The sequence below is a fragment of the Dermacentor albipictus genome, chromosome 1 (genome assembly GCF_038994185.2).
Source record: "Dermacentor albipictus isolate Rhodes 1998 colony chromosome 1, USDA_Dalb.pri_finalv2, whole genome shotgun sequence".
Lineage (NCBI taxonomy): Eukaryota > Metazoa > Arthropoda > Arachnida > Ixodida > Ixodidae > Dermacentor > Dermacentor albipictus.
Window position 1 is genome coordinate 387,490,504 of NC_091821.1, and position 12,785 is coordinate 387,503,288.

At 45.4% G+C, this 12,785-nt stretch overlaps 2 protein-coding genes across 8 annotated transcripts in view; one reads left to right on the plus strand and one right to left on the minus strand.

Moving 5' to 3' along the window:
- LOC135902476 (uncharacterized) overlaps positions 1-12,785 on the minus strand; it is an 867,879-nt gene that overhangs the window by 740,600 nt on the left and 114,494 nt on the right.
- The window catches only part of LOC135916969 (calcitonin gene-related peptide type 1 receptor-like), a 333,393-nt gene that overhangs the window by 315,202 nt on the left and 5,406 nt on the right, over positions 1-12,785 (plus strand). For 7 of the 8 annotated variants that reach the window (XM_070531976.1, XM_065450400.2, XM_065450402.2 and 4 more), the window contains 3 exons: positions 3,919-4,004; positions 4,853-4,988; positions 7,911-7,952. In XM_070531976.1, the coding sequence (XP_070388077.1) occupies positions 3,919-4,004; positions 4,853-4,988; positions 7,911-7,952 (264 nt within the window). Of the gene's footprint in view, positions 1-3,918; positions 4,005-4,852; positions 4,989-7,910; positions 7,953-11,273; positions 11,489-12,785 lie in introns of all 8 variants that reach the window. The other variant, XR_010569125.2, reaches the window with a different exon arrangement.

Sequence of the window (12,785 nt, forward strand, 5' to 3'; positions counted from 1 at the left end):
TATATATATATATATATATATATATATATACGCACTCTCCTGGAGAGTGTATATAGGCTTCAAGAGAGCGTTTGGGAGAAAGGTGAATTCGCGCTCCGCATGCAAGCTCCGCACGCCGCGTAGGACAGTAAAGCTTGGCTGAGATGTTCACAGTAGCATATGCTATCCACGGAATATGATTTTTTTTTTTGCACCAAGCCCGGGGGTGGTGCAGGAGCCCTTTATAACTAGTGAGTCAGGTCGACAAGATATTACTGGGTTGCTTTAAAATATATACACATATATAAATATTTTCGTCCCTAGGTATCTCTGATGATAACTTCCTGGTCAGTCTTTGCGTGTGTGTGTGTTCGTGTTCTTTCACTCAACCATCTCCTAGGGAATAAATAAGCGTATTCTACTTTTGGTGATAAGCTATCGTTCGTCATTTATGAATCGTTATGCGCTGAAATGCTCGCCATTTTAGGCTACGGCCCATCGACGGCAATGTGCACTGCAGTGAAGCCGCCAGTGTGACGCTAACTCTCATGTAACCCAAACAACATTTTTACCCATGAAGTGGCAAACGGGTTCATTCACTTTTCATGTTTCCAGCATAACGTCTCCAGGTGCACGATAAGCGCCCGACGTGTTCGCGCATGGCCAGGGCACACTGGTTTTCTATGCATTGCTCATTAGATGCATGCATATGAGCAATGCGTGGTGTGAAGCAGACCAGCGAGTCCACCACGGGAATATGCCGCAAATACGTTACCTATGGTTGTCGCTAGAGAGGCACAGGCACCAAAACGTGGCATTATTTTTTGTTTCCTTGAAGTAGTGTGTATTTTATTATTCACTGCGCGCCGCAACCCCGGATTCCTGAGCGTTCGAAATGAAATCTTCATGGCCGTTTCGCTTTCTTCAAAATTGCTAACCTTGTGCTACACACAGAAGCATGACATAACAGAAGCGGGGCAGAAATGCTGGCAAACTTTGACAACTATTCGCGAACACGCACGTATCGTCGCCAAACAATCAAGAAGACGCTCTTAGGTGCCTGCATTATTTCCAACACCTCAGCACCAAAGGCCTTGTGACTTCCGAAAACCGGATCTATTCGACAGTAAGAGTTTAAAATGAAAAGAGTTTGGCTTGTGCTTCGGGATTTCAAACGAGCTATGTCCACTTTTTGACCAACACCGTAACTAACACTCCACCTGTCGGCGCTGGCTTGCGACGTCATACCGAGCGTTTGTTTCCACGGCGCAGAGAAGTTATACTCTGTTTGCGAATCAGACATTGCAGTTCGAGCTTCGCGTTGACTTCTCAGTCATCCTAGGCAAAACGAAAACAAAAATGAGAATATGACGTTCTTACGACAGCATTTCTCTACTATCTTCGGAGTTTTCTGCATGTAATAGACGCGAAAATGCGTTACTATACGCGACGCCAAAGGTAAACTATACAGGCGCAATGTCTTCGTTGCGCGAAACCGGGGTCAGCCTGCCTGCCTGCCTGCCCAGTGACAATGCGATGCCTCTTGGTTCTTGCCGGGTGTGGCGAGCACGTATGCGCAATATGTATTCCCCGACTGGAACACTCCGTCTGCGTGCGGGGTACGGTGCTATACCGGACATGTGGGCCGCAGTAAATTATAGCCACGTGCCTATCCTGCACAAAAGTGAGCGCTCCTAGGGGCCTTCTTTCTGTTCGTTCTTTTGGAGGGGGGGGGATGTGGGAGGGGGGGTGTGTGCCTGCGGTGCAAGAGCCGACCGCATATTGAAGTGAACGCCAAGGTGCGGCGATACTGCCTTGTTCTGCGCTGTGGAAAATGAAAAAGAAAGAACTGACAGATCGCATACCACCGAGCTCACCGAGAGGAAGGCAAGGCGGTCAATAAATCTTTTGTTCTCAGAATAGCACCTCCCTGCTGTCGGCGCACGCAGACCCGGGGTCCCTTTCGTGTGCGGAAGTGATCCGTTCTTCGCTGGTTTGCACGGGCAACATTAAGTGTCACTGAATTGCGGCAGCACAATATCACGGATCGCGCTTTCGCTTCCAAGTGACGTGAAGTGCTGACAAAGTCTGTGTTACGCGACATGCTGTTGCGACGTGTCGGCCACGGAAAGATGCGGGCGTTATGGTAGGTGGGGTTTTCCCAGAGGTTAAATTTTGATGCTTTTAATCCTGTATGCTGAACAGCTCCACAGTAGGTACTCCAATGCTGACACTGCACAGTTCCATATTGCGAGTTGCATTGCCCGCAGCAGAGCAGGTCTTTCCGCATTCCACGATTTCCAGAAAACATAAGCGTACGTAAACTACAGCATCATCACAACTACTCCGTCTTGTTGGTCTGGCATTGCGAGCCTCGGTTTTCATTCCCGCAAGAATGAAGCCAGAAGTTTTGATAACATTTCTTAATAACATCTAGAAATTGCGAGCTAGCAGGGACACTGGAATTACAAGTTCAATTACGGTTCACGTTAGTCGCAGACTTTGGAACCTATTCAGATTGTGACTATGAGCCCGTACAGCGTGCTATGGTCCCAGAACGTCTTAAAAATTATGGGGTTTTACGTGCCAAAACCACTTTCTGATTATGAGGCACGCCGTAGTGGGGGACTCCGGAAATTTCGACCACCTGGGGTTCTTTAACGTGCACCTAGCTACATCTAAGTACACGGGTGTTTTCGCATTTCGCCCCCATCGAAATGCGGCCGCCATGGCCGGGATTCGATCCCGCGACCTCCCATGATCAGCAGCCCAACACCATAGCCACTGAGCAACCACGGCAGGTTCCCAGAACGTGTCATGGGCTGTATGGCGCCCATACTGTGGAGCCCAAGTAATAGTTACGGACTATGCCCGGTGTTTCACGGAGCTAGAAGCTAACTTTGACAATAGAATGGTACACCGTTGACGAACGAGACCAACGGTATACTGTTCGAAGTCGTCGTGAGTTAATTTAGATGTTTTCGTGTTTGTTTGTTTGTTTGTTTGTTTGTTTGTTTGTTTGTTTTTGAAATGTCACTAGTTAGCTATTAAGTTCAGTTTAAGTATACGAAATTATAAATATTCGTATTGGAGCATAATTCGCAGTAGAAAAGATGCAGAGTGTTGTTACCGTCGGCCTGCAGAAGCTCCGACATACAAAATTCTCCCAGCCCGCTGCAGCTGCAGGTGTGGCGATCTAGAGGAGAAGCGACCTCCGAACCCTCCCAGCGCGCTGCGGCGACTCGCTTCGTGAGGGCGACAATGCGCCGCGTCAACAGCCCATCGGCGCCGCCATGTCTAGACGTGGTTGGCGGACCAAGTATTGTTGGTGGGTTCGTCGTCGCCGTCTCAGTTTGTTTGGAGTGGGGCAACTCCTAGCAGAAGATGTTTTCTGGTGCGGTATGAAACAATAAACGAAGTTGTTTCTTTGAGGTAACTTTTCCCGTGGTTATTTCTTTCGGGGCTTTTAAGAAAGATTGCCAACTATGAAACGAATTACTTCACTGCACTCTTGCGCGGCGACGTCGCCAACAACTATAGCTACTAACAGTATACCATTAGTTGCAGTTTCCTGAGGTGCACCATTCTATTTTTTTAAGTTTTCTTCAAGTAAGATGACGCACCCTGTCGAACATAGTCGGTGACTTAAGGACTCTGTGGTGACTATGTTATGGACTATGTTACACACTATAGTACGAACCATGAAACTATGACACATATAGTTTATGTGTTTCCACTTATTTAAACAGCAATAAACGCTTCTTGTCTTCTCGTGTGATGGAAGAAATGCATTCAGAAAACCTTCCCACCGCCATTGGTTGGCTGTCCTAACTAATTAATCTCTTGTCCTTTAATACTCTCTCTTAAATGTTTGTCTAAGCAATGGCGCACAGTTAGAGGTCCTTACTATCGTGCTGTTTTCTTACTTGACCTTTTCAGGCAAACTTCGTCTTCCTGTGCAACATCATCCGCGTCCTTGTCACCAAGCTTAGGAGCACCCACGCAAATGAGCCTAGCCAGTTTCGGTAAGCTATTCGCAGATTTTTTTTTTTATCTCAAAACAAAGCATTCGTATATTCGTAGATCCGAAGGGATTAAAGTGTATGTCTTGAAATAAAGAAAGGCGGGCAAAAATAATTCATGAAATAGCAAACACGTACCTGGCGGAAACCTAAACAAATTTGTTCTGTAAAGCATGGATTATTCCGCTTTGACTTTGCTGACGGCTTTCATTGTGCATGCTGGAGAATATTCTTCCCTGCTTTGTAGCAAGCGCTTCGTTTTTGTTTGATGAGGGCTTCCGGTTCTTAACTAGCAAATACAGGTCCCTCCCCAACCCCCCTAGAGCGTGGCATTTACAAACATGCCACATACCTATCACGCTTACAGTTGAGCGCTTATGTCTTTCTTTGTGATTTTTTATTGACAGAAATCACCAGTACCGGACGCTAAGCGAGTGCTCAGGAAACACTTTCACTTATTTTTTTGTCAAAAAACTCTCTGAGACGGGCTCGGCAATTCATTTATGAGGCTGCGGCTGCCACCTGTGTCCCAATTCTGCGTTTCTCCAAACGAATGTCCCCTTCATTGCAAAGTCACTGGGGTTGCCCAAATGAACCGACAGTCGTCTGTGCTACCACGTACGCATTTACTCCTATCTCCTATGTTTCTAAATGCGCGTTTCCCACGATCACGTGCAATTTGATTTGTTTTCACGTGCGCAGGCGTGCTTGTCACCTAGTCCCATTGACTACCTATCTTTCTCTATCCTCCCCCTCCCCCCTCTACCTCCAATGTACCAATGTTTCTTTCTTTTTTTCGGTGCATTGGCTTAAGGTGTACGACTATGCAATGCTATTTTGTTAATCCCCAGAAAAGCCGTACGTGCTGTGCTGGTGCTGTTCCCCTTATTCGGCATGCACTTTCTGATGACGGTGTACCGGAGTCCAGCCAACTGTGGAGCCTGGGAGATCTATCAGTACATCAGCAAAGCATCCGACGGTTTGCAGGTATGACACGTTCGCGTTTCAAATGCATGCAGGCTTTGTCACAGTTGCGCTCAAATGGCGGGAGGAGCACACGAACGCTTCCTATCACGCTCGAGTATGGCTGGGACAGCGGTTGCATTACTGATCCCAAATTTTTCTTATTGATGCGAAAATAAAAAAAAAGGAAGTGTAGTCATCCTTTAATGGCGACTGCATCTCCTTTTCGCATAGTTGTACCAAGGATCTCAAAAAATATATTGCAAGATAAAAAATAACGTTCCAGTGGGCCAAAAATCGACAGCACACAGTCTAATACACACACGAACATGCATAGATAAAAGGCAAGGACAAGTTGCACCACGCTGAGTTCGTACACATACGCATATACAGAGTCTCAAACATTGAAGGTGGTGGTCTAATGTCACGCCAGGAAAACAATGTTATGTATATATATATATATATATATATATATATATATATATATATATATATATATATATTTCTGTCTGTTCGCCATCACACCAACACATTACGATCCTTTACGACGGTAGAGAGGCTGCTTTAATGCCCACTGTTTGCAACGTCACACACTACGTCACACACTGCCACCTACTTTATTTAAGGTCGCTGCTTGAGTGCCGGTGAAATGAGCGTTCAGCGTCGCTCTACAAAATGCATCCAGCTAGACGAACGTCGTGCGTCAAACTACAGGATCTTCGGCCTATTTATAAGTATTCTGCCTTAATGTGACAGTTACATAATGCGTAACGGGGAGAAATATATCCCTTATTTATTTATGCCTTTATGCCTACCTTACTCTCTAGCTCTTGCAAAATAAATAAGATGCGTTCATGTACTAAAGCACACAGCTGAGGAGGCAATTCATTGGATATATGCTTGCAGTTCCGTTTGTATATGTGGCCAACACGGTGGAGAAACTTTCTTCTCCGCGTACTTGAACTTGCGAAATGCATCTCACATGCACATTTCTGTTCGCAAATTTTCACCGAGAATAGTCGGGAGACTCTATACCTGTCAGTATACGGATGACACGTCATGGAACAGTCGAAGGGTGAGAGAATAATGGCGTGTCGTGAATCCTTGTGGTTCCAAGTGGGGTCCTGATCACCGTATTGGCTGGCACTTGCTCAATATACACAAAAAAGGTAGTGGCTGTATTTTACTCTCAAAGCATTACGGAGTCATATGAGACGTCGCAATGAACACCTCAGAAATAATGGTTTCTTTTTCTTGCGTTTTGGTATTCTTAATGTGCACCAGAATATCGGAACACGAGCGTTCTTGCATTAAGCCTCTACAGCAATACAGCCATCGAAGGCTGGAATCGAATTCCTGAGCTCGTTCTCGGCAGCTGAATGGCATAGCCATGGCAGGACCACGCCGGGTAGTACGCATATTATTTAACGACTTTTCACGCCGAACCACTCTTTCCAATTACTCCCTAGTTCCATGCTTCCAGGGCGAAAACACTTCACAGTGTAAATGCTGGTCAAAAGAAACTGTTCCCCAGGGTCGGGTTACACTCCCGTAACACGTGAAGGCGATAGCCTGCAGCGCAGTTTGCGTCTCGCATCATCGCGTTGCTGCTTTCGCAGTTCGGCTCGTTTTTCAACGCTTAGCTGCGGCTTCGCGCGCTCGTACGGCGGTGTCAGACTCGCGCCAAAGACGTGTCTCTTCGACTTTACGTTGCATCTCACAGTGTAAATGCTAGTCAAAGAAAACCGTTCCCCAAGATCGGCTTACACTCCTGTAACACGCGAAGGCGATTGCCTGCAGCGCAGTTGGTGATGAGGCTTCTCGCATGGTCGCGTTGCTTATTTCGCAGTTCGGCTCCTTCGGCTCGCTTTTCAACGCTTAGCTGCGGCTTCGCGCGCTCCTATGGCGGTGTCAGGCTCGTGCCAAAGATGTTGTTTCTCTTCGACTTTACGTTGCATCCTCTCAGCAGCGGATCGAAACGTATGCAGTTCTGAGTGATTCCTATTTATGTATGCACTGTTTTCTTCACTTTTCTGAGCGCTTGTAGCCTCAGCCTTACGAGTGGGTATGACCCATAGAGAAGGTCACGGGGTTCCTTTTTTGTTACCATTTGACTAGACGCCAAGCTTCTGTACGGTGTATGCGTGATTCCTATGAATGTATGCACTGTATACGCTTCACTCTGCTGAGTGCTTGTAGCCTGTGCATTACGAGAGGGATGAGCCATTGCATTCTTTGCTTGCTTAAGGGGGCATTGGCCACTGCTGATTATGATAGTTTTTGTAGCATGTGACCGGACGGCGCTTTTAGTTTATTTATTTATTTTTCAAAACCACTGGGGGTATGAGCCACTTAAGGTTTTCCCCTTAGAAATTAAGGTGTGGAATAGGGCGTTCCAAAGCCCCAGTACTATCTCAGTCTTCGTGGAGCTTAGTCTTTCTACTTGCTTTTCAAGCTCCTTGCGTTTGACAGCGATGTTCCGTCAAGGTGATTCCAAGTATAATTAGAGCTTTCAGTCCATGTTCATGTTTCGCACCGGCCATAAGTCAAATACCATTGATGACGTAGGCTTCCGTGAACGGGATAGCCAAAGCTATGGCCCGTTCGGATGGCTGAGTTCGCAGAGCCACACGCTCTAGACTTGCCTGGCATAATTAGAAAAGTCGATGCTTTGTTGGCCTCGACTTCTTATAAGTATAACAACGTTCGTATTATTCGGTTATTCATAAAATATTACTTTTATTTTTCTAAGAACATTCATTACTTTGCGCAGGCTACGTGTATTTCTTTCCATAATATATGGACTGGAGTCAACCACTTTGTAGGCTCGTTGATGCTCAGTGAATGTTTTTAAGGGGGGAGATGGTGCCTGCGCATTTGATTTCTTCGTAACAGAAAACGACGTCGAAATTTGCTGGTTCAACGCTGCTTTTCTTTTTCTTGCAGGGATTTTTCGTAGCTGTGATATTCTGCTATCTCAACGGAGAGGTAAGTAGTGCTTCTACAGTCGTAGGAGATTATGTTATGGTGTTTTGGGAGATTGAAGACAGGATAATTTGTTTTCGCGGGAGAAGATGGAATTGCTGGAAATGTGGTCAATACTGAAATTACGAATAAGACAGGTATTGTGGTAACGTAAAAAGATGGGCTATTTGGAAAGGGTGCATAGTTTTTAATTCAGCGCGAAAACAACGGAAGACACCGAGTCATCCTGTGTCCTTCTAACTGGGTGTCTTTCGTTGTTTTCGCGCGGAATTAATAAGTACGCAAGACAAGTATTCATTATCGGCCTAAATGTGTATATAGTCGGAAACTGTAACAACAGCGGCAGAAATTTGGGCATTCAACACAGTCACTGTTGCTGTTTATTTAAATTTACTAAATGTGAAATATCGCATTTGAGTAAGCCGCATGAACGAGCCTGACTAACTAGGCATACTTTTCTAAAACATAAATTTTTGCTCGCGCAAACTTAATAGGCACATTTGTACGTCCTCTCACCAGGTGTGTCATTTGTTCGATTACTAGTGTATAGATATCGAGCAGACAGCTAGCCGCACTTTAAAGCAACAAAGTCCCCTGACGAAGAATATCTGAATGCTGAAACACCTTGCTGGTTGAGATGGCAAAATAATGATTACAAACTTCGTTGTTGTTTTCGTCGCATTCGTCTTGTGGAGAAGAAAAGGCGGAGTACTTCGCACCATAAATTTTTATTATTCATGAACTAGGTGCGGGCCCTCGCCCCGATCTCAATGTTTCGTCTAATTTACCGAGGACTGGCCTTTGGCAGGCTGTACTGTCTAAATAGATCTTCTTAATTGAAAGATCTGGAAAATAACTGCTATCTTAATACCGTACACAGTGCAGCATACTCCCCCACTTCGGCGTATCTTGAATTTCCAACCTTGGCACTGCGTGAAATGGCAGGCGAAGTCAGGAGGAAAGAGATGCGCGTCAACAGCTCCTCTGCGCTTCGGAAGCGACAAATTCGTCGAAAATGAATTAGTGGTGGGAGTTCGAAAATATGAGACGAGAATTTCGAAACGAGGTTGCTTATGAAAATTACGTGCATTGAACGTGCTGTCACTCAAGTTTTTTCTTCGCCGTGACAAAGCACTTAGTTTATACAGATGTGCATGCCGTTCTTTGTCATATTCCTTCTTTTCCTTTGCAGTTGCTTGACCTCTTATTCTGTAGACCCACTGTAGCATGCATACCACATTCTGTTTTTTTTTGTTTTTTTTGCACCTGCTTGTTTTATTCGTCATCTTTTGTATTGAGAATCAAAATTTATTCTGAAGGGGCGTATTCTTGTATAGCAGCGCATTCCTTCATTTGCTTTAGGCCAGCTGACATGCTGCTTCGCGTCTATAACGCGCGACTTAAATCACTGCTGATTATGCGCTTTAAGGGGAAGCTTTAGTTAAGGGGGCTCCTATCTAAATACGTGGGTAAGGAAAACCCGTTCTTCTCGCCAACCAGTGCACCCCATTTGATGAGGTTTGTTGCATTCAAAAGCAAAAGTTAAAATCTAGTGACCGCGTGATGCGAATTTTTATTTAGGTTGTCAATATAGTTTTAAAGATTTGCAAAAATCTCATATATTTAGCAAAGGAGACTATGAAGTTCGCCTCTGTAACTCAACAATATAAAGAAGATATCATAATTCTTTAATGTGCACCAAATACTACAAATTAAGCGGACAAAACTGATTTGTTATACATGGCCCTCAGATAAGCCACTAATATGTGAGTACAACTTTTGCAAAAGCCTTGTAAACAATGTAAGACATTTTCGAAAAATATAAATTGACATGTCAAATTTACCCGCTTTGGAGGCTGTAACGTATGCAGTTTACAGACTGGCGATATCTGTTCCCGGTGCAAATCTACGGATTTGTAAACTTCGTTCTTCTATTTTATTCAAGCTTACCAGCTTATTTTTTAATTTCCATAAAGGAATTCAGTCCCTAAATCAAAGTTCTGCTTCCAACGCTTACTAAAATTTAACTTCATCTCTCAAAAGCAACAAATTTCATTAAAATTGGCCCAGTGGCTATCTCAGAAATACATTTCTGCCTTCTACATGTATTTGAATAGGCGGCATCAGAGTTGGGCCCGAAGCTATAGCTTCCTCTTAATTCTCGACATAAGTTACCGACTTCTACGAAAAAGCTATCCACAATCACCGCAGCCAAATATAATGCTAGCTGTAGCTGTAGAATCCGTCAGCTATAGCATCAGTAGCGTGACCACCACCTTCCAACAGCGCCATTTCGTATTTCGTTTTCAAGATGCTCCTGAACGGGCCTGAATGAAAGTTCCACTCGGCGACTCTATGACCTGCACTATCTGACAGCACTTTCGCAATACATTATATTGTTCGCTATCATTCACAATGTGCCTAAAAAAGCACAGAAACGCCCATAGCTAATAGAGAATTAACCTTATACCGTGTCATCTTGCTTATAAGGTGCTAAACTTTAACAAATGACCCGCCGTGGTTGCTTAGTGGCTTACGGAATAAGGAATATGCTTAGCGGCTTATGGAATAGTTGAATATGGTGCTGAGCTGCTAAGCACGAAGTCGCGGGATCGAATCCCGGCCACGGCGGCCGTATTTCGATGGAGGCGAAATGAGAAAACACCCGTGTACTTGGATTTAGGTGCACGTTAAAGAACCCCAGGTGGTCCAAATTTCCGGAGTCCCGCATTACGGCGTGCTTCATAATTAGATCGGGCTTTACATTTTGCACCTAAGTACCCATAATTTCTTTTTATTTGAGCAAATGTCAATCTTATATTTTCTTTAGGGACAGGGGGTTACAATTGAATGGCTGTAGGTTCTCCGCACGCTTGTCAAAAAACTTTTCTTTCTACACTATCTAGAGACCCACAAATCACGCAGTTTATCGATCACCTCGAAGTAACACGCGACATTTGTGACGCTGCCTACCTAGCACGACTTCCCACGTTACTGGAACTCGTAGAAATTTCTGGCGAAGGCTGCAAGCGAAGCCACTTAAATGTCAAGCCGTTCTCCAAACACTGCACAGGTGGAGGCCTTTTGAAAGACACGAACCATCTGCAAACGTTCGTTCAAGCTTTCGACGGTTGTGTCAATTTTTGTTCACTCAGTCTACTCCTACTCGCTACATTCCGAGTGCCGGCGGTACTAACGAGGATGGTTAATGCGAAGCGTATTTCTGTCCCGCATCGACTGAGTCACGTTTTGTGAAAGCGAGTAAAAAAAGAGCGCGTGGCATTGCCGTGTCCTAACGCGCTGTTGCTGCCGTCCACCCGACAGATTCAGGGCCAAATCACGCGGTCCATCGAGCTCGTGAAATTGGAGTCTTCGCTGGCCAGGGCGAACGACCGGCGGCGTTCGACGCGCACCCAGGTCCTAGCTTGCTGAGTGGGGGGCCTCAGCATTGCTCGCCCTCCTCCGTCCCGTCGCCGACAGGACGTCGCTGCTGCCGGCTAAACGTGCACGGCGTTGTCCCTGTCTCTCGGCCGTGCCCCGTGAGTGAAATGCCGCTTACCTTCTTTTAGTCGGTGCCTGTCTGATCCCCACCCCCCGCCCCTTCCCGAACCCCCAATTTCCGATCTTTTCCCTCCATTGTCTTATTATGGAACGAGAAGCCTGAGCTTTTCACAGTTTCTGGCAACTTTCTGCGTCCACGGCTACGAAGGAATTAGGCCGCGCCTGGACGTTGTCAGCGACAGGCGCCAGATGTCTCTACGAGTGGCCCAGTTAGTGCCCATTTTCCGAGTGCCCTTTTTCTCCACCTTAGATTTCAGTGAAAGTCTGGCTGTGCAGTGGGTAACGACGACCGTTAGAAATACGTGATATCCGATGCAGGCCAAAGGGTACTGCGAAACTGTGAGCCTGAATTAGCGCAACAACGGATGGGGAACCGTCAACCTCCTGCCAGCGTTTCGACGAGAGAACGAAGACGAGTGGTCTCGTCGAAACACTAGCACAGTGTAGAAGCCGTCTATTGCCTTCTTCTCTCTTAGCCCTTATTAGACACAAGACAAAAGGCATAAGAGATAACAACACGCGCCCAAGCTTTCACAGTGGGAAAAGCTTTTGCTATTCTTTCTCGCTTGTCTTTAGAAGTGGCCGTCTTGACTACAATGTGGTATTACAGTGGCACCGCAGAGGCGTGTGCTTTCGGCAGTTTCGTGGGCGACAGTCAAAACGCGGAACAACCAAATGTGGTTAAGCCTAGGCTTACATTTTCTAATGTGGCTGCAGATTTCAACGTACGTGTAGAATTACTTGCGATAAAATCTTAAAGCGTATATAAAAGACCAAACATAATGGTGACACTTGGGATCAACAGATGAAGTTAGTTATTCTTATTGTTCTTTTTTTTTGCGATCACTGTGTTTAAGACCATTTTAGTCCGGTGTCTTTGGTTCATGTATGAGGTGAGAGTTTAGTCACCATTCACGTTGACATCAGATCCTAAAATGTGGTTAAATGCGTTCTGTAAAGACCAGAGTATCAGACGAAGTCATGTATAGCTGTGCCCGAAATAATCATTTGATGTAACGGGCTTGTCAAATCACTAGTGCCACAGTCATTGACATTTTTTTTTTATCATCGAGTAGGAACCAACTTGCAGCAGGATTATGCATAGGTTAATTTTCAAGTTGCGAGCACATACCCTTGCTATCGCATTTTCCTGTAGACGCTCCTCACACCAGATATATTTCTCTTAACCATGGTCCAACAACGGCATGGTTGTTTTGTTTTATTTTTCGCCCTTTCTGCGTTGGCTGAAACGAAATGGCGCTGTTGCCCGGTCAG